The sequence below is a fragment of the Trichosurus vulpecula genome, chromosome 6, assembly GCF_011100635.1.
Source record: "Trichosurus vulpecula isolate mTriVul1 chromosome 6, mTriVul1.pri, whole genome shotgun sequence".
NCBI lineage: Eukaryota > Metazoa > Chordata > Mammalia > Diprotodontia > Phalangeridae > Trichosurus > Trichosurus vulpecula.
This window is the reverse complement of record NC_050578.1, coordinates 63785037-63812348: the sequence shown is the minus strand read 5'-3', so window position 1 is coordinate 63812348 and position 27312 is coordinate 63785037. Positions and strand designations below refer to the sequence as shown.

Here is a 27312-nt window from a genome sequence, read left to right as displayed (position 1 = left end):
GGCAGATGATGAAAGAACCTTTCTCTACATCAGAAGGAAGTTCCTCCATTCAGCCTAGATCAGATGGGAAGAAAATAGCAGAGGAAGGTAGAGAAAAACAAATGACAGCTCAGTGAAATTCAGAAGGAGCAGCAGCAGAGAGGAGTGGGTCATCCCCTTGGGCCATAGTAACTGGGCCAGAAGACCATTGTACATTGCCTGCATCAATGGAAAGCCTCAAGGATTAGATATAATTGAAGGGAGATTTTTGCTTTGATTTTAACTAGACACCTATGAAGACAGGGAAAAGGTGAATAGGAAAGAATGTAAAGGTCAAATAAACAAGGACTGAATTTGTCAGTGTCATGGATGAGCTAACTAGGGCATGATGCAGGGTATCGTTAATGATTAAGCCTTGATAATGGCATTGCTTTATTGTAATATTGAGGTGACCCTTGGCTGGCACTTGAGGCTAAACCAGAGAACATTAGCTCTAGTAGTTTCCACCATCCTATTAAAGGTTCAGGCCTAGTCCCAACCATGGACTAGGTTTCCTTTCTAAAAACAAATCTAAGTATAAAACTTTTTCTAAGAATTATTACTTTAAAAAAAATTAAGTTCCTCCACCTTTCAGAAAAAAACTAAGGAGAGGCCATCAGCACTAAGCCAGCCATTTGACAATTACTTCTTTGACCATGACCATAGCTACCCAAAAAACCCAAAAATACCCAATTTGCCTCACTTCTATGAGGCCTCCTTACGTTTTTGGTTAGGGAGTTGGAAAAGAGGAGCGGAGCATTCTGAAAATCATATAGTTTTTAGATATAATCTAAATATGATAAATAATCTAGTTCTAACGTGGGACTGATGCTGAGCTGCACAGTGGTGGGGCAATCCTCCCTGTTCTGCTCCGGCATGCCATGTGGATCTAGTTCAGACCTGGGAGACTGCCTCTCATGAGAAACATTCGCCTCCCTTTTCTCTTACTCTTTGGCTCATTGAGTTCTTCACCCTGGCACCCTAGTGGAAAATAGCTTAAAGTTTAGGTTATGTCTCAGGTCTAGACCTCCCCAAGTCAAAATTGGACTCAAAATACAATATGAATCGGATATGGGACGGATAATTTATTCGCACACACACAAAATGCTACCCAATAAGTATAACACATGTTAACTGGATTCAGTAACTTAACATATCTACTGTTATAATCCACTGGACTACTATTTAAACCTCATTAGAACATAGAGCAGTTTTATAAGACAGCTAATCAAGTATTTTACATTTCACCTCAGCTCTTCAATGTCTAAATATCCCAGATAGGTTTGGACCAGGACTCTTGTCAGTAACTGGCCTCTTTCCCTACCACCATACAGTACTAATCCAATAGGACCCTTGTCCTCCAGACCTTTCCAACTTACAAGATTGAATCTAAGCCTGAACAAATCCATCTCAGAGTATTTATTCGTGATAATCAGGAAAGAACAAACACAAAAGGAGCAAAGGCAGCCAGGGGCACAGGTATAAGCTTGCCTAGGCAGGATATGTACTCACATGACTCTCAGGAAAGCAGCTTAGAATTTTCCTCACAGCCAAAAAAAGGAAGAGAGATGTAAGAGAGCAGGTCAGTCTGCTCCTGTGGTAAAGCATCCCTGTAACAGCAACCACCCTGGCTCATGCTGCCTGAAGGCCAACTATATTACATTTCACCTTTTCCCATGGCTCACCAATGCTATTAAAGGGATTTGAGTTTCCTAGGATCTACCATTGGCTCCTGCCACCATGGATGGTAGAGCCGGGCTCCCTGCAACTCAGTCCTTTTAACCACTTAATAGTTGGATTCACTTTTACAAAGAATAAACACAAACATTCTCCTCAACACGTGGTGGAAGTAATCCTCCCTACACTAACTCCTACTCTGCAGACAGGGAAGACATTCAGTTTACAGCTTAGCTCAGTTCCTCTACAGCATAATCCCACTAAGCTCCAAATCCAAAGCCCCATATTGGGCTCATGCCATAGGCACCTTTGTTTCTTAGGGCTCCCCTGCAGGCCTAGCTGGCTGCTCATCTGACCTGGAATCTGCCACCATGGCTAGAGCTCCCTGTTCCCATGGGTATTCTACCACCTATGCCTAGAACTGAAAAGGACAAATGAAACAGATCAAAACAAACCCCAAACCCATTTCTCAGGATGACAGGGTAAAATGGAAGAGGAAAGATAAGCAGTAGCCCTTTCTCCCACCAAAATGGTTGATGGTATCCAAGCTATGGGTGAATGGAAACTTCACTTCTCTGGATGCCCTAGGAAGGAAAAGGAGTGTTCCAGTCCAGCAATTTTAAAGACATGGTCCATTCTAGCTAAGCAGCCAAAAGAAAAAGTCTGTTCCCACCCATGTGATAAGGGGATGCAGAACCAGGTTATCCCAGAACCCAGGTACCTCCATGTTAGGTAATCTGAGCACACACAAAACAAATCCCCTAGATACACCTCAACTGACCTCTCAAGAGCATGCTCTCAGGCCCTTTTTTTGTACTAAATTCTACTGAATTTTGTAGCTAAATTGTATTGAAAAACTCATAAGCCCTAATTCCAAGGGACGAGGGATAAGGATCCACAGAGGCAAGGGTCAGTCCAGGTAAGCAGAAAAGAGCCTTAGGCCAAGACTCAAGAAATTTCAAGGAGGAAGGGCTCATTTTTGAGTGAAGGACTGTGTTGACAGAATACTTTTCTAGAAACTTCTTGGTTAAACAGAAGTAGAAGCAGTTGGGCCCATTCAGAGCATGCTATCAGAGCGACAGGGCCAAGGAGCTGAGCAGCAAGGACCGACACTAGACCAGAGACCTCTGAGAACAGATGAGGAGGCTCACTCACCCTTGAGAACAGGCTCTGCATTTCTGATGGAGAGCAAACAGACCTTACTACAACCTCCACCAGGCTGCAACATGCTGCTTGTAGTCCTCAAATGTTTGTTGACTTAAACAGTATTGAGAAAGAGATTGCCTAAAAATGGTTGTAAACAGGGCTTTTGCTGTAATTCTAGAAGCCTCAGTACAGCTGGGCAACAAAACTATCATTGTTGATGACTTTGGCAACCTTGGTAGTGTTTGTTCTTTTTGAACTCCTAGAAATGGAGGCTTGAGCTGTCCCAAGATCCTTTTTGCATCCCCCCAAGGACTGATATTTGGAGGCTGCTTCCTCCTCCTCCTCCAGCTGCTAATACCTGTCACAAAAGATAACAGAGAGCTGTATCTCAGTGTATAAGGAAGCATATAGTGTGTGTGGAACAACAGGGAAGTGAGTGGGCTAATTATGCATGTTCTGCGGGTTAATGAGTAGCAAATGTGTGATAGGGCAGGAGCCAAGAATGAGGGAGAGAAAGGGAAGGTAACCAACTACCATCCAAGAAGATTCTTATCAGGCCCTTTCATTGCCCAGCCCTTTCACATGGTTGCTTAAGTAGAAATGTCAGCTCTTGGATGAAGCGGGCAGGGGATTACTGGGTGATGCCGCTGGAGAATGGTAGCTTAATTTGCAGCTTGACAAGATTAGGGGTGTGGAAGGATGGGGAGCAGGGCACTGGTCAATGAGCCCAGCCAGGCCTTAGGAGCATGCGCATTTATTATTGTTGAGTCCTTTCAATCCTGCTGACCCATTACAATCCCATTTGGGGTTTTCTTGGCAAAGATCATGAAGTGGTTTACCCTTTCCTTCTTCATACATCTATTAAGCCTTTGTTAAAAAAAAATTTCTCTTTAAGTTGTACCACTATGTATTTGGGAGCATGAGAAGGATGTGAAATATTGGGTATAATTAGATTCAGTGCTACAGGGACTTTTCCTGGTTCTCCTTTTTTCCCTGGTTCTCTTTAAGATAAGTCATGGGAGAAGTTATTCAAAAGGGAAATGCAGAACCTATCCAAATCACGAAAGAACTGGCCAGGATCTGCCAGGATCTGGCAAACACACTCCAGAAGACTAAGTGAGGACAGCAAGGTTAGGAAGGAGAAGTGACCAGTATTATGGAGGTTATAGGATTGTGTCTCTTATGCTTCTCAGACATAGGATTTTTAAGTCACAGTACCTGCCAGTGAGACTGCACTGTAGTCTTGATTCATTTTTCCACCAAAAACCATAGGGAACAAGCATTTATCAAATGTGCCTGGCACTTTACAAATGTTATTTCATTTAATCCTCACAACAATCTTATGAGGCAGGTGCTATTATAATCCCTGTTTTATAGTTAAGGAAGTGGAGGCAAACAGAGGTTAAGTGACTTGCCCAGGGTCACACTACTAGTAAGTATCTGAGGCTGGATTTTAATTCATATCTATCCTGACTCCAGATCCATTGTACCACCTCCGCTGCTTCAGTATCATTGTAAAAAGCTTTGTAAGGTCTCAAGTCTTCATGTTGCATGTAACTTTTCACTGAATTAATGATTCTGCATCATATTTCCTCATTAGAACTTCCTCCAGATAATAAAAGTGAGACTGACTTGTTGCACTTTTAGTTTTTTTCAGAACAAAACTTGAAAGTCAGTTGGCTATGCTCAAATGTTAATTCCTGAACTGGAGTGGACTTATGGAATTGACTTATGAATATCTGATCCCACTCCACTCAACAAACCTAGTGACTAACCAGGAATAGTTTCTGATATCCAACTAACTGTGGCAGCAAAGACAGAAGCACCACCATGAGCAGCACCATGGGCAAAGTAAGTAAAAAATTCCTCTGTGGAATACCCGAAATCTTGGATTCCCTCCAAATTGTCCTTCATTTCCTTCTTCCTCTATTCCCTCTTATTTCTCTCTTTTCCTTACCTCTTCAGTCCACCTTTTTTCTTTATTCTTTGTCTAGTTTCTCCTCTTCCAATCATCCCCAGGTCCTCCTTGCCACCATCTACCTTTCCAACCCCACTCAATTCCCAAATCCATTTTTTACCCTTTATTTACACTGGCCAAGCCTTAACTACCATCTGCTCAATGCCTAACCCCTCTGGCTCATTTTCATTCATCATGGGAAAGTTAAGAAAAGTACATAGAACTAACCCCATGTTTCTTTATAGCCCTACCACTAGATAAGTAACGTGCTTACCACTGAGCAATGTTTCAGTTGTGCTATAGCTTAAAGGCTTCTGAATTACCTTCAATTATTGTGTAACATAGTAGTAAAAAAGGTGACAGGAGAGGAAGGAAAAAATAGCACCAGGTAAATGTGATTCTTCAAGTGTTCAAATTGTAAAAGATTGCCTCGCTCAGACAGGTACAGTGATTTGCCAAAGGTCTTGTTAGTGAGGATTAGGACAAATTCTCAACTTTTGATTCAGATCCTCTATACCACACCTCCTTATATCCAAACAGCATTGATATAATATTGAATGGCTTGGAATTTTGGATTTTTTTCACCTGGTTGATTTATCAGTAAAGATCTTATAGAAAAAGACATACACATACATACATACAACACAATTATGGGGAAACCCAATGTCTCGTCCCTCTCTTCTTTGCAAACATAAGAGACTACGAATGTGTTGAAAGGAAAATCTTCATTAGGGCTTCAGCCTAATAAATCAGACAGGCTCAGAAAACTGTGGTGAAAGGAATTTATTATTACTTACAAGATATATGCATTGCATGAGCCTGGCCTGTAGCTCAGGGTCTGCTTAAGCTTTTAAAGACAAACTTTCATAAAAAGAGAAGTCACGGTGCAGGCACAACTCCAAAGGACTCACGTTGGAGAATGCTATGTACATCCAGAGAAAGAACTATGAAGTTTGAATGCAGATTGAGACACACTTCATGCTCGCCTTTTTCTCTTCTCTTCTGTTTTTGTTTTTGGGTTGGTTTTTTTTTTTTTGGTTCTGTTTCTTCTTTCTCGTTATTCATTCCATTGGTCGTAATTCTTCTCTGCAACTTGACTAGTGTATAAATTAATTCAATGCGAAGTCATTCGTGGCAGTTATATGAGATTCCATGCCGTCTTGGGGAGGGAGGGGGGAGGGAGAGGAGAAAATCTGGAACTCAAAATTACAAAATTACTCACAGTCTATTGTAAACTAAAAATAAAAACAAATTTAAAAAAACAGAGAAGTCAATTCCAATAGGTTAAAATTACAAAAGGGGATGGTCCAGTGTTGTATCCATAGAGTTTACAATCCAGGTAGGATACTAATTTCTAAAAGGAATCAAAGAACATGTGGCTATTTTACTCGGCCTGGCACAGAGGTCAGCTTCCCTATGGGAGGGCTGCCACATTTACCTGCACAACCCTCTTCCGCCAACCTGTGATACAAGGCAGCTGTCACCTTAACCTGTGCAGCCTCCATCACATATAGCTCTAAAAGGAATGAAAATCATGGCTACACTCAGATTTATGCTATGGAAGTGGATAAATTCTTCAAATTAGATGTAGAAATAGTTGTAGCATAAACTGTAATAAACAACAGACTGATGTGTTGACTGATTTTACCAAATTGCTTTTTTTTCTCTTTCTTTTTTGCTCTTTGTTACAAGGATTGCCTCCTTGTGCAGGGAATGGAGGGAAGGATATACTATAAAACTAAACTGATATAAAAACAAAAGATAACAATGAAGGTTTAACAGTAGCTTCCAATGAGAGTCTTGACTCTCATTTTCTTTAGAACTTTGCTTCTTTTATAACAAAAAGCCATAAAATCTGACTTCTAAGTCAGCCTTCGTCTCTGTGAGAGCCTTTTCTATCCCTGGAAAACACCTATGATTTTATGAATGCACTCTGATTTCTGTGCGAATTGTGGCTACAGGATTGTGTGGGACTGAGCTAAAGATTCTGCAAGATTTCTATCCCCTTCCTTATCCCATTTTTCTGGGTCATAAAGGAACTGGAATTGTTGAGAGTGTGGGAAAAAGAGTAACATCTGTGAAAATAAGTATAAGTTGGTTCACACCTGATCAAAAACTGATAATCTTGGAAATGAAAGACAACTTGTAATAGACTTTTGGGAAAACTTTAAACATTCTTGAAATAGAGCAAGAAAAGAATAAGTATAAATGAAACCACCTATTTCTTATCCATAAAAGAAAACACAATTAATTCATTAGATAAAAAGGAAGAATGTTTAATTTGTTGTTGTGTTCATAAGTACATCAGCAACTGGGAAGAGGGAGGGAAATCAAATTGAGATATGGAATAAAAGTGATGAAAGACTAAATGGAAAATTCTGGTAAGAGTACATTATGAATGTTTCAAATCGTTTTTACATGTAACTGTGGGAGAAAAGTGAATATTATTTTAAAAAAAGAATATATAATGAGATGACAATAGAAACATGACATATTCTGAAAGTTATTGTCTGAAGGATAAAAGGGGTTAATATACATAAAGCACTTTACAAACCTTAAGGCATGTATACATATTAGGCATATTATTTTAGTCCCTTTACATTTAATCTTCATGCCCAACACTATACACATCTGCCTAAGTGTCAATTCAACATCTAAGTATGGACATACAATATATACCTCAAGTTCTAAAGCCAATGGTCCCTATTCTGTTCTTAAATCCTTTCCAAAGTTGGCTAAGTAGGACAAAGGTAACAGCCCAGATTCTCCTATTGATATCAAAGCCCTAAATGGAAAAGATCTAGAGCCTGAAAAAATCTTTAGGCAATCTATGTTCTCCCATGTTACCTTTGCTCCACTGGAAATACCCACCACCACCCCAGGAAATTAATGTGTTAGCCCCAAGTTATAAAATTTGGTACCAAGAGAATACAAAAAAAAAAGTTAAGGTGGTCCTATGGAGGAAGCATTCATCTTGGAGTAACAAGACCTGTGTTTGAATCCCACTTTTCCCCTTACAACTTATATGACCCCAGGCAAACACTGGGGCATGATACCTCAGGGATGGGCAATGTAATTAACCATCAACAAATATTTATTATGTCACTGTGCTAAGTCCTGGAGATACAAAAAAAGACAAAGACACAGTCCTTGTCCTCAAGGAGCTCACATTCTAACTGGGAAACTCTAACTGGGAAACATGTAGAAATAAGACATGGATGAACACTTGGCTGTATTTCCTCTGTGAGACCTTTTCAGGGAACAAAGAGACTTTGTAATATCCATTTGCTATGTCTCCTTGTCCAAGAGAAGGCCTATTCTGAATTCAGAATACTGAATTCCTCTTCCAGGCTCGTTTTTTTATTGTACCAAAGGGATATAACATAATTCTCACCTGTTCCTCCAAGAAGCTATAGATACACAGCAGCCACACCCTGGTAACACCATCCCAGCTAAACCAAGGTGAGAGTAACCAATAGTGAGTTAGGGGATGTCTACCCCAAGCATGTGAAAATGTCCACAGGTGGACTGGACGGATGAGAACAATTTGTTCAATGACCATGAAGGCGGCTGAAGCAGGCGCTGTGGAGTTCTTAGAGCCTGGTCAGACATCAAAGATGCCATGGTCATTCACTGCATCCTAGGCATTTTAACTTTGGTCTTGCCACTGGACTTTGATGACTCTAGAAGAGAGAATGATGCTGCAGATTTTGTGCAGCTCTGCCTCACTTAAATCCAATTCACAGGCAAGTCAAAATAAAATAAATTTTAAAAGAAAAGATATTGCCCCATGATGTCATTAGTCCTATTCAAAATAAAGGATGAACAACAAGAACAACTTTTTATTAAACCTTCTTCCAGAAGGTAGGGACCATATGTCTATATAGCATCCAATGTATACTCAGAAACTTTATAACTTCTTCCTGCCTCTCAGAATGTTTCTGGGTCACCTTTCTCACTTAAGATGTGAACTAGGGACAGAGTTTGGGACTGGGTCTGGGATTTTGCCACTGGTAAGGAAAACTTCAACCATGGAAGTGCAAATGAGATCAAAAAAGAAACTATGCCGGGGGTGGGGGAGTTAATATAATGCATTTTACATACATTATAAATCAGTTTGGGATTATTTTCTATTTTGGAATATGCACAGTATCACTCACTTCCATTGTTATATATAACAAAGCCTTGAATATATTTGTGTGCATAAGCATATATAGACACATATATCATCTTTCCTCTTAGACAATAATATTATTGTTAGTGGTTACTCCCTATCTGCAAGGGGGTTATTGAAAAGACAAGTGCAGAAATAGCAATCCCCCTCCCACACACAAAGTCAGCTTTTGATGTGGGGCTCTAATTAAATATCCATAGTTTTATGCCACTATTTGAAACTAGGGCTTTCACTACCTAGGAGCTTTCCCCAATTTGGAGACACCTAGGCCCCCACCAAAATCCCATTAGCCTCTAGTTCACTTCCATTAATTAAAGCCTCATAGATATTTCTGGGAACCTATGAATGTCCTAGTTGCAATTCTGAGTTTTAAACTTTGCTCTCATCCCAAATCCACCAGCCTGGTCTGCCTCACCTGGTTCCCCATTAGTGATAGCGGTGGCCACATTTGGCCCTCAAGGTCCTCCAGCGCAGTCTTTGACTGAATCCAAATTTCACAGAACAAATTCAGGGTTCCCCATCCCTAAGCCATGCAGCAGTATTTGAAGCCATTTTTGAGAACGTCCTCAAAGCTTCCTCTTCTTTGATCAATATAACTCTCTTTTACAGTGCCAGTGACAGATAGCTACTAAATAAATCCTGGATGATCACAATGAGAACTTTTAAATGTCATAACAAACATTTGGTTAGCTTTTTAGACACCAAGATGTCCAAGTGTTCATAAAGCACTAGCTGTTTACCAAAGTATCCACAATTACAATTTATCTCGTTCTTCTTTTCTTCTCCTTGTTAAACATCCCCAGTTCCTTTGTCTGATCTTCATATGTCATGTACTCAAAACCACTGCACCCTATTCTCACATGATGACATTAGAAGCTTCTGGATTTTGCGATTTGTCCCTCTGCATTCAGATGGCCATGAAAACTTTATATTTTGTCCTGTTCCAACTGTCAAAATCCCTCCTCCTAGGCCTTTCATCTCCTACACCCAGCAGGTCCATGGAGAAATGAGAGTGAGTCTAGGTATTGATGAGCCCCCACTAGGGTATCCTTTGGTTGGGTTTCTGCCAGTTAAAGAATAGATGTGAAGAGAAATATAAGGCTGATGATAACCAGAAGAAAATAAAAAGGAAGACCAGCAGAGGGAGGAGAAAGGAAGAGATGGAAATAAGGGGTTCTGAAATGGCTATAGTCAAACATGCCCTATGCATTGGCATTCCATATTTGTTCATAAGACAATATCACTTTATGGTAATTATTACTTTAATTCTTCAGTTCTTCTTAACTTCCATCCCACATGATAACATAAGAGATCGCTAAAGCTCCCTAGTTTTAATATAACTTATTTGAAATACCCTTTGTGTTTCTGGGAAAGTAAATATAGACCTGATTCTTATATTCTGTTAATAGCAACAATAAAAATATAAAAACTCATGTTTATATAGCAAAGCATTTTAAAGCCCTTTGAAGTAAGTGTTATTTTTATCCCCAGTTTATAGTGAGGCTGAGATTGGTCAAGTAACTTGACCAGGACCGGATTTGAACTTCCTGATTCAAAGTCCAGCACCTTGTTCACTCTAACACATTGCTTGTGCCTTTCATTTTGTCTTGTTTTATTTTGTTTGGATAGAGTTTTTACATGTTTCTACATAGATCAAACCTGGTTCTGTCTGTGCTGTCTTTGGCTTGGGAGGAGTTGGCATGTCAGTGATGGTTGGCTGTAAGGTGGCTGTATCACTGTATCCCTTCCTGTATCACTGGAGTGGAAGTCAACAACAACAAATTTGCAAAAGTATCAGAGCTAGAAGTCACTGACTGCATTAGCCCTCAAGACTTTGAGAAAGCCATTCAGGAATGCTATTCGACATGATTAATGGTGCCACAGACTATTCCTTGAGATTATTGGAAAAGCAGATTCGAATGAAAGACGGCTATATTTCTAACATTGCTTCTTTCACTTTAATTTTTCTGCAATCTGGGATCTCATGTGTGGAAGTGGGCTGAATTGGGAATCAGAGAGTGAGAGTTCAAACTTTGAATCCACTACTGCCTTGATTTCCTTATCTGTAAAATGAGGAGTTTTGATTAGATGTCTATACTTCCAGCTCTAAATATATGATCCTCTTACAATGTGGGTCCTTCCTTCACTGCCATAGATCCCAGTTCCTATGTAATTGACCATTATGAGTTGGTGTCACTTAAAAAATCCTCTCCTTGGAACCTTCATAGTGCTAAGCCTGTCCAAACTGAGCTGGACTGGTGCTATATTATAATGCCAACCCCATGCTTGAAGCTTTTCCACAGTTGTCATAACTTATAATTATCTTAAATAGTATTTTAATTAAAACTTTGAGTCTATCAATATTCCTCCCACTCATCTAGCTTTTTCTCATGCTCCACTGTACAGCTTGTGTCCTGTTATCTAACCAGAGAAATCTCTTTACTACCTCCTTACTACCAGGCAAACTTACTTAACACCATGATCTCTTCTCAGAGTCCTCTTCTGTGTGTGCGTCCGTGTGTGTGTGTGTCTGTCTGTCTGTCTGTATCTCTGTCCCTTCTTTTTTTAATCACATTTTTTCAATCACCCAAAATCCTCCTTCTTTTACTCCTATTCATTGAGAATGAAAGGGAAAAAAAACTATTACAAACATGTATAATCATGAAAACAAATTTCTGCATTGGCCACGTCAACTCTGTGTGTGTGTGTGTGTGTGTGTGTGTGTGTCTGTATGTAGTATGCTCTGAGTCCTTGACCTCTCTATTGAGAGGTGAGTAGCATGTTTCGTCATTAGCTCTCTGGAATCCTGGCTAGTCATTACAATGATCAAAGTTCTTAATTCTTTTAGTGTTGTTTGTCTACCATATTGTAGTCATTGCATAAATTTTCCTCCTGATTCTGTTCATTTCACTCTCCATCAGTTCCTATGAGTCTTTGCAGGTTTCTCTGAATCATTTCCTTCATCAGTTCTCATTGCACAGTAGTACTCTATCACATTTACAATAGTCTGTCAATTGATGGGCACCTCATCAGATTTCCATTCATTTCTCTATATCCTTAGAGTTTGTTTTGCTTAGAACTAATCCCTCCTTTTGTCTTGTTATTGTTCAATTAATCAGTCCTCTCTTGACCCCATTATGGGGTTTTCTTGTCAAAGATACTGGAGTGGCTCTCCGTTTCCTTCTCCAGAAAATTAAGGCAAATAGAGGTTAAGTGAATTGCCCAGGAACACGTAGCTAGTAGTTTCTGAGGCTGAATTTGAACTCAGGTATTCCTGACTCCCGTGCTCTATCCACTAAAGCACCTAGCTGCCTCCCTCCCTTACTCTACCTTCCTCTGATTCCCCATTTCCCCTTTCCCTCTTACTTCACTATTGAGTGAAATGTGCTTCTGTACACGTGTACGTGTGTAGCACTGTTACAGTAATTAAGGTGGGACTTTTTAACTATTTTCTCTTTAGGAGCACTTATTTAATCAAGTGCCCTTGATGAGTCCGACCTTTGTTTTGTTGTTTTTTTTAATTAAATCAGGAGTTTTTGATGACCTGCTTACCTCAAGGGAAAACCTAGTTTACATGGGTTTGCGTTGCATGTTTGTGATGCTTTTAGGTCACGTGAGTTTGAGTCATATGTTGTGACACCCTTTGACCCTGAATGGGGTATATAAACTCAGAGGTTGGCATTTTGCCTTTGGGGCTCACTCATGGAAGGAGTATTGAGACTCTGGGCAAGCCGTTGTAACTGCCCCCCAGCTTTGCTAACCCAGACCCATTGGTTCTTCTCTACTGACTATTGTGATTTGGTCAGATGGATAAGGAGCCTGTCTGTTGAATATTGTTATTTGATGTGTTAATATTTTCTGTTTGTAATTTCCATTTGTATTTCCTCTGGAGTTCAGGGTGCTAGCTTTTCTCCCTGAACTAAGCGAATGATATATGTATGGTGGATTAAAGTGAGATTTTTAACTCCTTAAAGCTACTTTCCTTAGAAAAACAGATCAAAGGGGGACAGAGCCAAGATGGCGGCTGGAAAGCAGGGACTACCGTGAGCTCCCTGCCGAGTCCTTCCAAAAACCTATAAAAAATGGCTCTGAACCAATTATAGAACGGCAGAACCCACAAAACAGCAGAGGGAAGCACGGCTCCAGCCCAGGACAGCCTGGATGGTCACTGGGTGAGGTCTATCCCACACGGAGCTGGGAGCTGGGATCTGGGAGCGGAGCGGAGCAGAGCCCAGCCTGAGTGGCGTGGACCAACCAGACCAGGAGCCGGGCAGAGCGGGCCCTAGTGCCCTGAATCAGTGAGCTGTGGCAAGTTACCAGACTTCTCAACCCACAAACACCAAAGACAGCGGAGAAGGTTAGTGCAAAAAGCTGCGGGAGTGGAAGAAGTTCGAGGTTCAGCTTCCAGCCCCGGGGGCAGTGGAGGTGGGGCAGCTACAGCTGCTCTTGCTTCCGGCCCCAGGCCCACCTGGTGGGAGGAATTAAGTGGCAGATCAGAGCAGGAGTGCACAGCCTGCTGAAGATTTAAGCCCAGTCCGGGTTGGGGGTTCTTGGGGAAGGAGTAGTGCTGGTGTGGCAGAGCTGGCACCTCCCCCCCAAACGTGGAACATAGAACTCTCTAGTCTACAAGCAGTCATACCCCACTGAAAAACTCAAGGGTCAAGTAGTTGGCTGGGAACATGGCCAGGCAGTCAAAATGGACTCAGATTCAGTCTCAGACTTTGGAATCTTTCTTTGGTGACAAAGAAGACCAAAACATACAGCCAGAAGAAGTCAATAAAGTCAAAGAGCCTACATCAAAAGCCTCCAAGAAAAACATGAACTGATCTCAGGCCATAGAAGAGCTCAAAAAGGATGTGGAAGAGCAAGTTAGAGAAGTAGAGGAAAAAATGGGAAGAGAAAAGACAGTGATGTGAGAAAACCATGAAAAACAAGTCAATGACTTGCTAAAGGAGACCCAAAAAAATACTGAAAAATACACTGAAGAAAACAACACCTTAAAAAATAGACTAACTCAAATGGCAAAAGAGCTCCAAAAAGCCAGTAAGGAGAAGAATGCCTTGAAAGGCAGAATTAGCCAAATGGAAAAGGAGGTCCAAAAGACCACTGAAGAAAATACTACTTTAAAAATTAGATTGGAGCAAGTGGAAGCTAGTGACTTTATGAGAAATCAAGATATTATAAAACAGAACCAAAGGAATGAAAAAATGGAAGACAATGTGAAATATCTCATTGGAAAAACCACCGACCTGGAAAATAGATCCAGGAGAGATAATTTAAAAATTGTTGGACTACCTGAAAGCCATGATCAAAACAAGAGCCTAGATATCATCTTTCAAGAAATTATCAAGGAGAACTGCCCTGATATTCTAGAGCCACAGGGAAAAATAGAAATTGAAAGAATCCATCGATCGCCTCCTCAAATAGATCCCAAAAAGAAATCTCCTAGTAATATTGTTGCCAAATTCCAGAGCTTCCAGATCAAGGAGAAAATACTGCAAGCAGCCAGAAAGAAACAATTTGAGTATTGTGGAAACATAATCAGAATAACCCAAGATCTGACAGCTTCTACATTAAGAGATCAAAGGGCTTGGAATACAATATTCCAGAGGTCAATGGAGCTAGGATTAAAACCAAGAATCACCTACCCAGCAAAACTGAGTATCATGCTCCAAGGCAAAATATGGATTTTCAATAAAATAGAGGACTTTCAAGCTTTCTCAGTGAAAAGACCAGAACTGAATAGAAAATTTGACTTTCAAACACAAGAATCAAGAGAAGCATGAAAAGGTAATCAAGAAAAAGAACAAGAAAAAGAAATTGCAAGGAACTTACTAAAGTTGAACTGTTTTGTTTACATTCCTACATGGAAAGATGACATGTATGATTCATGAGACCTCAGTACTAAGGTATCTGAAGGCAATATGCATATATATATATATATATATATATGTTTATGTATATGTATAAGTGAATGTGTATGTATGTATATATCTATGTGTATGTACATATATATATATATATATATAGAGAGAGAGAGAGAGAGAGAGAGAGAGAGAGAGAGAGCGCAGACACAAGGTGAGTTGAAGATGAAGGGAAGATATCTAAAAGAAATCAAATCAAATTAAGGGATGAGAGAGGAACATACTGAGAGAGGGAGATAGGGAGAGATAGAATGGGATGGATTATCTCGCATAAAGATGGCAAGAGGAAGCAGTTCTGTGGGAGGAGGGGAGAGGGCAGGTGACGGGGGAATGAGTGAACCTTGCTCTCATCAGATTTGGCCTGAGGAGGGAATACCGTATATACCCAATTGGGCATCTTACCCCACAGGAAAGAAGATGGAAGAAGATAAAAAAGGGGGGGGGACGATGGAGGGGAGAGGGGGGAGGAGGTAATCAAAAACAAACACTATCGAAAGGGGACAGGGTCTAGGGAGAAAATTCAATAAAGGGGGATGGGTCGGGAAGGAGCAAAATATAGTTAGTCTTTCACAACATGAGTATTGTGGAAGGGTTATACATAATGTTACACATGTGGCCTATGTGTAATTGCTTGACTTCTTAAGGAGAGTGGGTGGGAAGGGAAGAGGGGAGAGAATTTGGAACTCAAAGTTTTAAAAACAGATGTTCAAAAACAAAAAAAAAAGTTTTTGCACACAATTAGAAAATAAGATACACAGGCAATGGGGCACAGAAATTTATCTTGCCCTACAAGAAAGGAAGGGAAAGGGGGAGGGGAGGGGAGTGCGGTGACAGAGGGGAGGACTGACTGGGGAACAGGACAACCAGAATATACACCATCTTGGAGTGGGGGGGAGGGTAGAAATGGGAAGAAAATTTGTAATTCAAACTCTTGTGAAAATCAATGCCAAAAACTAAATATGTTAAACAAATAAATTAAAATTTAAATCAAAAAAAAAGAAAAAAAAAAGAAAAACAGATCGAAGAACCTGTGCTGGCAGCTCTCCTTGCTGGTCTTGTTGGGTCTTACACCTCAGCAGCAGCTGCAAGCCACATTGTTGTTACAAGTCCTTACTCTTTTGACTATTTCAGATAAAAGTGAGGGTGAGGTGTTTGTTCCCCCTTATCCCCACATGTTTTTGTATAGATGTCTACTTACACACCTCGATTGTCTGAAACAATTTTCCCTAGCCCTCTTTTGCCATCTCCTCTCCCACCATGTATTTATTCCTCTTCCTAGCAGTGGCTGCTAAATCATATGTGATCCTGATTATGGTTCTCCAGTACTTGAATTCCATCTTTCTAGCTGCTTGCTTACCTGGAAGCTCTGAATTTTAACTCTAATGCTCCTGGAAGTTTTCATTTTGGGTTTTTCAGGAGGTAATTGATGGATTCTTTGTATTTTCACTTTGCCCTCTGATTCTAAGAGATCTGGGTAGTGCCCTAGTATGGGTATGGGACCTCCTCTTGCTCACGTGCAGAGCCTCTCCTCTTTCCCAGTGTCCACCGACCTCTCTGCTTCCCTGTACCATCTGGGCTGGAAAAAAAGTGATTCATTGTGACTTTTCTTGAATTTCCCCATCAGAACTTGATCTGGTGCATTTTCTAGATCTGTGTGAAGGAATTGGGGTGGTGGAGAGCTTGCTGTACTTCCTGCCATCTTGGTTCTGCTCCTTCTCTCCCTTTTTCTTTTTTTTAATTTATTTAGTATTTTATTTTTCCCCAGTTACATGTAAAAATAGTTTTTAACATTCATTTCTAAAACTTTGTGTTCCAAATTCTCTCCCTTCCTTTCCTCCCCAGTCCCCCCCCATTGAGAAGTCAAGCAAATTTATGTAGATTATATGTGTGCAGTCATGCAAAACATTTCCATATTAGTCATGTTGTGAAAGAAAACATAGACCAAAAAAACCTCCAGAAAAATAAAGAAAGTAAAAAAGGATGCTTCAATCTGTATTCAGACTCCATCTGTTCTTTCTCTGGGGATGGATAACATTTTTCATCATAAGTCCTTCAGAGTTGTCTTGGATCATTGTATTGCTGAGAATAGCTAAGTCAATTACAGCTGATCATCTTATAATATTGCTAATTTTGTACACAGTACATTTCATTTTGCATCAGCTCATGCAAGTCTTTTCAGGTTTTTCTGAAAACATCCTGCTTATCATTTCTTATAGCACAATAGTATTCCATCATAATCACAAACCACAACTTGTTCAGCCATTCCCAATTTATGGACATCCCCTCAACGTCTAATTCTTTACCCCCAGAAAAGAGTTACTATAAATATTTTTGTACGTATAGATCCTTTTCCTCTTTGTTTTTTATCTCTTTTAGGATACAGACCTAGTAGTGGTATTGCTAGGTCAAAGGATATGCAAGGTTTTACAGCCCTTTGTCTCCCTCTTTCTTCTTAAGAAAATCCACTTAAATTCTGGACAGAATTAGTCTCATAAAGTATCCTGATTGAACAGTTAGCTAGCAGTTGCCAATTCCAAGTCAGATATAAAACTGAATAATTGACAATGTGAAAAGATGAATTTTGCAACTCCAACAGTTATCAAATGGTTAACTAACATTATCAAATGATTAATTATTAATTAACTAATAATTAATTTATTAATTAATGGAGTTTTGCAAAGTATTTTACATATGTTGTCTTATGTGATTCTCACAGCAAGGTAGGTGCTATTATTATCCCTGTTTCACAAGTGAGGAAACTGAGGCTAGGAGAGGTTGAGTGAGTTGCCCAGGGTCACACAAGTACCTGAGGCAGGACTCAAACTTCAGTCTTTCTGACTTCAAGTCTATTAGTCTACTGTGACAACCAGCTGTTTCCAGTTTAGATTTTGGAAGGGACCTCAGAAATTATGTAATTGAGCTGCCTCCTTATTTTCCAGATTTTTTTTCTTTGGGGGGGGAGGGAGGAATCAGAGTTAGGTCTCCAGGGAAACTATTCCGGACCACAGGATCATAAATGTAGGTCTGAAAGAGACCTTGGAGGTTAACTTATTCAATCTTCTCATTCTCCAGGCAAGGTAGCTGAAGCCCAGGAAGATTAACCCAACAAGATTGACTTGCTCATGGTTTACAGGGGGCAGAATCAGTATTTGAACTCAGAGCCTGTGACTCCAAAGTTCAAATCTCTTTACACAACATTATACCTCCTTTTCATTACACACCATGGGCCCACCCAGACTGATTCTTTTTTGAAGGCAAACTAGGCTATCTTTCACCTCAATTCTTACAAGCTTTTAACTGCTGAATGGGTGTTGCCTCAGACAAACTGAGACCTGGGAAAGACCTTAACTTACAAAGACCAAGGTCTCCCACTGCATCCTGGGCCATCTCCAGTCATCCTGATCTTGCCACTGGACTCCAATGATCCCAGAGGAGAGAGTGAGGCTGGTATCTTTCCACAGATCTGCCTCACTTAAATCCAATTCACTTGTAAGTCAAGATATCACCTTCCTGAGGTCCTTTTCCAGAATAAAGGACAAACAACAACATGGGCCCAAATTGCACAATATGAGGGACAGCTGATTTATCTACCTACACAAAGGTCACACAAGAGAAATCAGATTACCAAGAGATTCTTTCAGGACCTTGGACCTGAAACTAGGAGTTTGAAGGAATATTAGTCTGTAGGGCTCAATGTGCTGCATAACTGGCCAGAAAGTTGCAGTTCATATCTTTTAATCCAGGAGCTTAATCTTATTAGTAGATTCATTTCAATGTTCTGGCCTGTCTTTGAATTCTGACTCTTCCATTTGGTATTTTAGGTACTTCTCTTAGCTTTGTGTCATCTGCAAATCTGAGAAGCATGTCCTTTGTGCCTTTATCTAGGTCAAGGGTTGGGAACCTGAAGCCTGGAAGCCACATATGACCTTCTAGGTCCTTGGGTTCAGCCTTTTGATGGAGTCCAAGTTTTCTAGAACAAATCCTTTTGTTAAGGGAATTTGTTCTGTGAAGTTTGGATTCAGTCAAAGAGCAGCGCTTGAGGTCCTAGAGGCCACATGTGTCCTCAAGCCTACAGGTTTCCCGCCTCTTTAATCTGTACTCTATCACTAAGGTGCTGATCAGTGATCAAGTTACTCCCCCTCCCACCCTCATCCTCAGTGAAGTTTTCTCTTTAATAAATAGCCACATTGTTTTTTATATGTCCCCTGCTTACACTTAGGATTTATATTACTAATCTATGTATATGCCTTATCTCCCCCAGAACAGATCTTAAATTCTTTGCAAGGAAGAGATTATTTCCTATTTATCTTCATGTCCACCCCCCAGCACCTTCTCTATACTTTGTACATATTAGACCTTTATAGAAGTGATTATTGAACGTATGCATGCATGCATGAATGAATGAATGAGCTTGTAAGATGGGGTTAATAAATCCTATTTCACAAGGCTCCTCTGAGGAATGACTAATGAAAGTACATTTATCCCTTCCACATTGAAACCTTCCCCATCATGGGTTTGATATATTCCAAGTCAGCATAAGAAACTAAATGGGAATTTGAGGGGAGTTTTGTGGAAGCCACAAACAACATGTGAAGGCCAGCAGATGACACAGACAAAGTTTAGAAACTCAGAAATGCATAAAAATATTTATAGTATTATATAATATCAATGTATTTTAGCTTTTAATATTGTAAACACCCCATAAAAGAAAAAGAAAGTCCCATTTCCTTCCAAAGAAGAAAATGAGGCAGAGAAAGTTTCATTTTTGTCTTTGTAATCTCAATGGGTACAGTACATGGAACATCATAGATACCCAATAAATTCTGGTTTAATTAAATTAAAACAAGATATCTACTCTAATTCTAAGTTCCACATAATTACCTCCCATGTCTCTCAAAATTTGGGCCTTTGAAATGTGTTAGAATGCCATCACCCCCCTCCACTTCCTTCAGCCCACCCCAGGTGAATGTCCTGGTGTCAGAATCATCAGACAACATCTCCAACTCCACCTGCCATCATCTTTCCAGGAAGAACTCCAAGACACAGTCATACTTGATTCTCCTTCCAGACTTGCTTTAATCAGATAGATGCCAGGGGTCTCCTTGGAGGTCCCTGAGATCTGTCTCTCTCCAATGGAAAGAAATGTGTAAATCTTCAATGTATAAACATTATAATAATTGCTACATCCCTACTCTAGACCAAGGTGTCAGACCTTCAGTTCCCTGGCCTTGACAAGGCTCCCAAGTGTCCTGAACCAGATTACAATGTATTTAAGAAATATTTAACAAAATAAATAAAAATACAATAAAACATAGATAATGTTAATATGTGGTTTCTAAGTCAATGTGCCACCACAAAGATCCTTATGATATGGCCCATTTTTATTTGAGCTTGACACCACTATTCTAGACCCATGCTGCATAAGAGAAATAGCCAAAATACCAAATGGAAGAATCAGAATTCAAAGACAGGCCAGAACTTTGAAATGAATCTACTAATAAGATAAAACCCCTGGATTAAAAGATGTAAACTGCACCTCTCTGGCCAGTTATGCAGCACATTCCTGCCTTACTGACCTTTCCTTTCCTGACCAGTTGCCCTACATCCAGTCTCCTCTTTCTTCCCTCTAATTTAAAGACCTTCAACAACTCACTTAACCAGTCTGAGTCTCCACTTCCTCATCTATAAAAAGAGGCTATTAGACTAGATGAGTTTAAGGTCCTTTCTAGCTCTCAATGTATGACCTCATGAACCAATATCAGAAATGAATCTATGGTTTATGTATGAGACAGACATGTTTTCCTGCTGCCTCAAAGACAGTAGTAATGATGATGATAATAGCTAGCATTCACATAGTGCATTATGGTTTATAAAGCACTTTTATACTAGTTGTGTGACCCTGGGCAAGTCACTTAACCCTGTTTGCCTCCGTTTCCTCATTCGTAAAAGAGCTGGAGAAGGAAATGGCAAACCACTCCAGTGTCTTTGCCAAGAAACCTCAAATGGGGTCACAAAGAGTCAGACACAACTGAAATGACCAAACAACTGAAATGAACAACAAAAGCTAGTTTCCTCAATTACCAATTTCTTTTATTATTTTTATGTCTTGTTTATATCTCACCATCATGTGTAACATATTTTCCAGGATGGAAACACAATGAAGTTGTCCCCCAAACTGGCTTCTGATTACATGAAAAAGAAATTTAATCTTGATTCATTAATTACTTACACTTTATCTCTTGAGAAAATCAGTGAAGGATTTCAGTTGCTAAGGACAGGAAAGGTATAAGCTGTTCTCAAAAACTCCTAAAAGGGGAAAATGCCTAGAAGCTCAATGAAATCATGGAAGATTCCTCCCAGCTCAGAGATGAGAATATTTAGCTAGGATTCAGCTCTGAAAGAGGAATTTCCACACTCAACCAACATTTACCCAAGTCCAGGTGCAAACCTGAAAATCTCATTTCCCTCCAAAGAAGAAAATGAGGCAAGTATTTTACTCTTTTTAACTAAATTTTTATTGTATTTTTAAAGATCAGCCTTCCCTCCTTCCTACTTCCCTCCTCCTCCCTCACTGAGAAAGCAAGAAAAACAAACCCCCATAACAAGCATGTATATTCAAACAAAACAAAAGTTCTTATTGTCCATGCCTTAAAAAAACATGTCTCAAACTGCACTCTGAGTCCCTCACTTCTCTACCAAGAGGTGGGCAGCATGTTTCAGCATGAGTCCTCAGGAATCATGGTTGGTCATTGTGTTGTTCAGAGTTCTCCATTTTTAAAAAATATATTTTGTTTTAATCAGCCAAGACCTGCCTTCTCAACCTCCCAACCCACCCTACCTCCCAACATTGAGAACACAAGAAACAAGAAAATCCATAATCACGTATAGCCAATCAAAACAAATGTCCATATTGGCACTGGTCCTAAAAAAAAAAGTCTCATTCTGTATTCTGCATCCTCCACCTCTCTATCAGCAGGTGGGTGGCATGCTTCCTCATTAGTCCTCTAGAATTGTGGCTGGTCATTACACTGATAAGAGTTCAGCATAACAGTCCATCACATTAATGTATCATAATTTGTTCACCCGTTCTCCAATTTGTAGACACCCCCTCAAATTCTCATTCTTTGCCTCCTCAAAATGATGTGGCATTTTTGTACACCCTTAGAACTTGTTTTGCTTAGAACTGATCCCTCCTTTAACCTACTCTTCCTAACTCCTCCCTTCTGGTTCTCTCTTTTCCTTCTTATTTCACTGTTAAGTGAAATGTATTTCTGTACTGGAGTGTGTGTGTGTGTGTGTGTGTATGTGTGTGTATTCTCTGTTTCAAACAGGGTCACAGAGAGACAGGCACAACTGAAATGACTCAAAAACAACTATGTGTCAGGCACCATGCTAAGTATCCAAATACAAAAAAAGACAAAAGACATCCCTGCACTCAAGGAGCTCACAATCTAAGAGAGGAGGCAACATGCAAACAACTATGTACAAACAAGATTTTTACGGGATAAACTGGAGATGATCAAGAGGGAAAGCATTAGCATCAAGAGAGTTTGCAATCTTCCTTGATCTCTCCTAGTTTTAGGGCAAATAGGTGGTATTGGACTTGGAGTCAGAAAGACTCAAGTTTGAACCTTGCCTCAGAAACTTACTAGCTGTTTGACCCTAGACAAGTCATTTGTCCATATCTGTAAAATGGCGATAGATCAGCCTCACAGAGGTTTTGTGAGTATTTAATGAGATAGCATGAATAAAGTGCTTTGCAAACTTCAAAATCCTATATCAACGCAAGCCATTGCCATTTGATCATTCTTTTTGTATCTTAAAGTCCTCCTTATATTCCCTAAGCTCCAGCCTCCTTTTTAATTCTTCATATCCCCCCAAATTCTTCCCCTTTCTTCTCTTCTGTCAGAAGGAAATTATGTTCCTCCCTTTCTTCCTACCCCTTCTTCATGCTCACATATCTCCTATTTCACAGACTAAGGAATAATACAATGGAAATACCATGTTGGCACTCTAATTAGGAAAGTCCTATGAAGGCCAAGGGACAAGATAAAACACATTGAAATACAATGAAAGCAATTACATCACCATTTTGGTAGCTAGCTCACATATGGTGGCATGCTTTTTAAAAAATATTTTATTTTTCCAATTACACATCAAGACAATTTTTAACATTTGCTTTTAATAAAATTTCGAGTTTCAAATTTTCTCCTTCCTTTCTCTTCCTCCTCCCTAAGACCGTAAGCAATTTGATATAGCTTATATATGTGAAAATATGTAAAACATATTTCCATATTAGTCATGTTGCGAAAGAAAAAACAGAACAAAAGGAAAAAACTATGAAAAAATGAAGGGAAAATAGTCTGCTTCGATCTGCATTCAGACTCCAGAAGTTCTTTCTCTGGATGTGGATAGCATTTTCTATCATGAGTTTTTTGGAATTGTCTTGGATCATTTATATTGCTGAGAAGAGCCAAGTTTATCATAGTTGGTCATTGTACAGTGTTACCATTACTGTGTGCAATGTTCTCCCAGTTCTGCTCACTTCGCTCAGTATCAGTTCATATAAGTTTTCTGGTTTTTCTGAACTCAGCCTGCTCATCATTTCTTGTAGCACAATAGTATTCCATTACATTCATATACCACAACTTGTTCAGACATTCCCCAACTCATGGGCATCTCCTCAATTTCCAATTCTTTGCCATCACAAAAAGAGCTGCTATAAACATTTTGCACATGTAGATCATAAGGTGGCATACATAAGGAGAAGAAAGGGCAGACACTGCTGCCAATGGATAACTAGGCTGATTAAAATCTTATTGTCTTTAGATGGATTTGGTTGTTTGAAGTGAGACTCCATCATTGAGGGCATTGTGCCTACAGACACAGACAACAGACCCTCGTGCCCTGGAAGTCTTATTTTCTTGAATCTCTATGCCCCTCTCAAAAAAAAATTGCTTGGTAACCACCCCTACAGTTATGAGCCCTCTGAACTAGGTTAGACTCATCCTTAGACAGCAGATACACAGGCACAATTCTTTACCAAGCCTGAATATGAAGCCATTGCTGTTTGTAGTACTTTTCAGAGCTTACATTCTATTGCTGTAGCCTTTCAGAATACAGGGGCACTGCCACACCCTGATGGGGGACCAGAGTAGAATTTTAGAGGAGGGTCAACTAAGTTAGTAAAATAACAATGCCTTATTAATATATAGTACCTTTTATACCATGATCTCCAAGCACTTTTATGCCTCCTATCTCATTTATTTTTACTAAATCCCTGTGGCATTGAAGGAAACCAAAACTGGTTGCAGACTAAATCAAGAGCCTTTGTAGATGAAAGTGGAAGGATAACGAATACATAAATATACATATGTATATTTGTGTGATGGAACAGATTCATTCCACAAGGATTTGTTAAGCAACTGCCCTGTGGCAGGTGCTGTGCAAGGAGACGGGAATACAGACAAAAAGTTTGCCAATATTTCTGCATTGGTCTGTTCTCATCAACTACCGTGGTGAAGGCATTACATTTGAACACTACGATGTCAGTGCTCAATGAAAATGTGGTCATTCTATTTAAGAGTATAGTATAGACATGTGTTTATTGAAAAGATACAAAACAGGAAGAAATTAGCTCACTCAGGGTGCTTGACACTGTCTTGGAAGATACTGTGTACAGAATTCACATGAAAGATTATGAAACTCTACAAGTGTTCCTCACAGATAACACTGGAAACATTGAATTGATTTCTGAAACCTTAAAAAATTTCCCCAAGTGAAATCTATAACAATTTGAAAGGAATTGGTCTACCCAACAGCTCTGGAAAAACAAACTGTATAATACCTACACTCTGACATGTTACTGGAAGGGAAGGCCATTAAATTAGTGTACACATACACACACACAATGTATAACAATTTTGGTGCACTTAACAAAGTAGAACAGGACAAAAAGTTGTGTACTCCACCCTTCCTTCCAATTTTGCTAAACAAAATTATCTAAGTGATTTCAATGGCCTCAGGCTAACAGCCAGGGACATGATGGAAATTCAAAGAAATATATTCACTTCAAATCAAATAATAGACTGAATTTGGGAATTGCAGTTCAAGAAGAAGTGAAGCAGCCCAAAAGACAAAGTTGACCTAATCCTGAGGCACTTTGCTGGGTGACTTGGTACAACCGTGAATCCAATTTAAAAAAAAAAAGCCGAGGCAGCTCTTTTAAAAAAAATACACATGACTCCTTTATTTTAATGAACAGGCTTTAGTTCAATTATGCTAAAATTTGTAACAGGATCCAGATGGAAGGTTCAGATATCTGGGATATGATGTGGAAAGGAAATGGAACATCATAAGATATATATTTAGACATCTGGAGTAAAGTTTCCAAAACATGGGGCCAGTGAACTTGGACAAAGAAAAAAAATACATCTTTATTTTCAGTAATTTCCAACTCAAATTTAGCATTTCTTTCAATTAAGTTTTTTTTAATTATTCTGAGAACATATCTATAGGCTTCACTAGACTACTAAAGGGGTCCATGAAGACAGGGTTCAATCCTTTTACTTCAGTGTTTATCCTTTTATGTTAGGTGAAGGAGATTAATCTGGAGGTTACCCCCTAATGAGGAAGGCAACCTACAAATAAGTATATACAAAGCTAGCTATATACAAGATAGATGGGAAATGATTAACAGAGGGAAGGCACTGGAATTAAGAGGGGTTGAGGAAGGCTTGCCTGTAGAAGGTGGAATTTTGGTTGGGACTTAATGGAAACCAGGGAGGTCAGTGGTCAGAGTGGAGGAGGGAGAGTATTCCAGGCATGGGGGGCAACCAGAGAATGGCTAGACGTATCTTATTCATGGAACAGCCAAGAAGCCAATGTCACTGGATCAAAGAGTATGTGCCCATGAGTAAGACCAGAATGAAGACCATTGTAAGAAACCAGACTATAGGAAAGAAAGGGGGGGGAAGGAAGGAGGCAGGGAGGGAGGGAAGGAAGGAAGGAAAGAAGGAAGGAAGGAAGGAAGGAAGGAAGGAAGGAAGGAAGGAAGGAAGGAAGAAAATAAAAAGAAAGGAGAGATAAAGGAAGGACAGAAGAAAGAAAGAAAGAAAGAAAGGAAGAAAGAAAGAAAGAAAGAAAGAAAAAAGAAAGAAGGAAGGAAGGAAAGAAAGAAAGAGAAAGAAAGGAGGAAGGAAGGAAGGAAGAAAGGAAGGAAGGAAGGAAGGAAGGAAGGAAGGAAGGAAAGAGGGAGGGAAGAAAGGAAGGAAGGAGAAAAATAAAAATAGAAAAAGAAAGGAAGAAAAGAATGAAATGAATTTCCTTCCTTTCATTGAAGAGATAGGCTACCATAGTATAGGATATTATATATTTATCTATACAATGTAGGTATTTGTGTATGTTGTATTATATATGTGGTTATATATAGCATGAACTTAGAAAGCTTTTTCATGAACAAAATCAATGCAAATTGGATGGGGAAATGGTTGATTGGGGAAAAGTTTTTGTAAGATATAAAAATATGTGTTATATATGTATGTGTGTATATATTTTTGTATAATATATAATAACAATATATGTATGTGTGTATGTAGATACAGATATAGTTCAACATTGTCAGTGTACTGCTTTTGCTGAAATGTTTTTTTTTCATTTTCTTTTTAAATCTTTATTACTAGCAATAGTCAGGGAGGGGGAGAGATATATTTAGAAATTTATTTGTCATAACGATGCAAGGTATTTATAATTTAAAAAAAAAGAAGAGAGAAGACAGTAGTTAGGTAGAAGTGAAGGGAGGATAAGTAAAATAAGAGAGAGAAAAAGCAGTAAACCTGGCTTACTCTCCCCTCCCTAGCCAATCACTGGCTATTAGATTTTCCTTTGAGCCCTTTATATCCTCTGATGAGGTCAAAGCATATTCCTCATTATGTTAAAATATCATTTCCTGATGGAGGAATTGAAATGTAGCTAAAGTTTTGGTTTTATTGTTTTGTATTCCTCTGCTTGGATGGCTAGGTGGCATAGTTGATAGAGTACAAGGCCTGGAGTCAGAAAGACTCCTCTTCCTGAGTTCAAATCTCAACTCAGACACTTACTAGCTATGTGGCCCTGGGCAAGTCATTTAACTCTGTTTGCCTCAGTTTCCTCATCTGTAAAATGAGCTGCAGAATAAAATGACAAACCAATCCAGTATCTTTGCCAAGAAAACCCCAAGAAGAGTTGGACATGACTGAAATGACTGAACAACAAACTACTTCTGACTATGAATCTGACTGATGTCCTTAGCCCAAAATGCCATGACTGGCAGTCAGAGGTGGGGCTGGAAGTCAGTGGAAAGTGAGGAGGAAAATATTCTTAATTTTTATTCTCAAAATGGGGAAAGAGTCTACCATAGAAGCCACATAGGAGTAAAT

General features: G+C 39.5%; 1 protein-coding gene across 1 annotated transcript in view; it reads left to right on the top strand.

Moving 5' to 3' along the window:
- Positions 1–2759: 2759 nt before the first annotated feature.
- Positions 2760–27312, top strand: part of LOC118854622 (biogenesis of lysosome-related organelles complex 1 subunit 2-like) — a 36224-nt gene continuing 11671 nt past the window's right edge. The window contains exons 1-2 of the mRNA XM_036764951.1: positions 2760–2943; positions 9884–9984. Coding sequence (XP_036620846.1) covers positions 2760–2943; positions 9884–9984 — 285 coding nt within the window. The remainder of the gene's footprint in view (positions 2944–9883; positions 9985–27312) is intronic.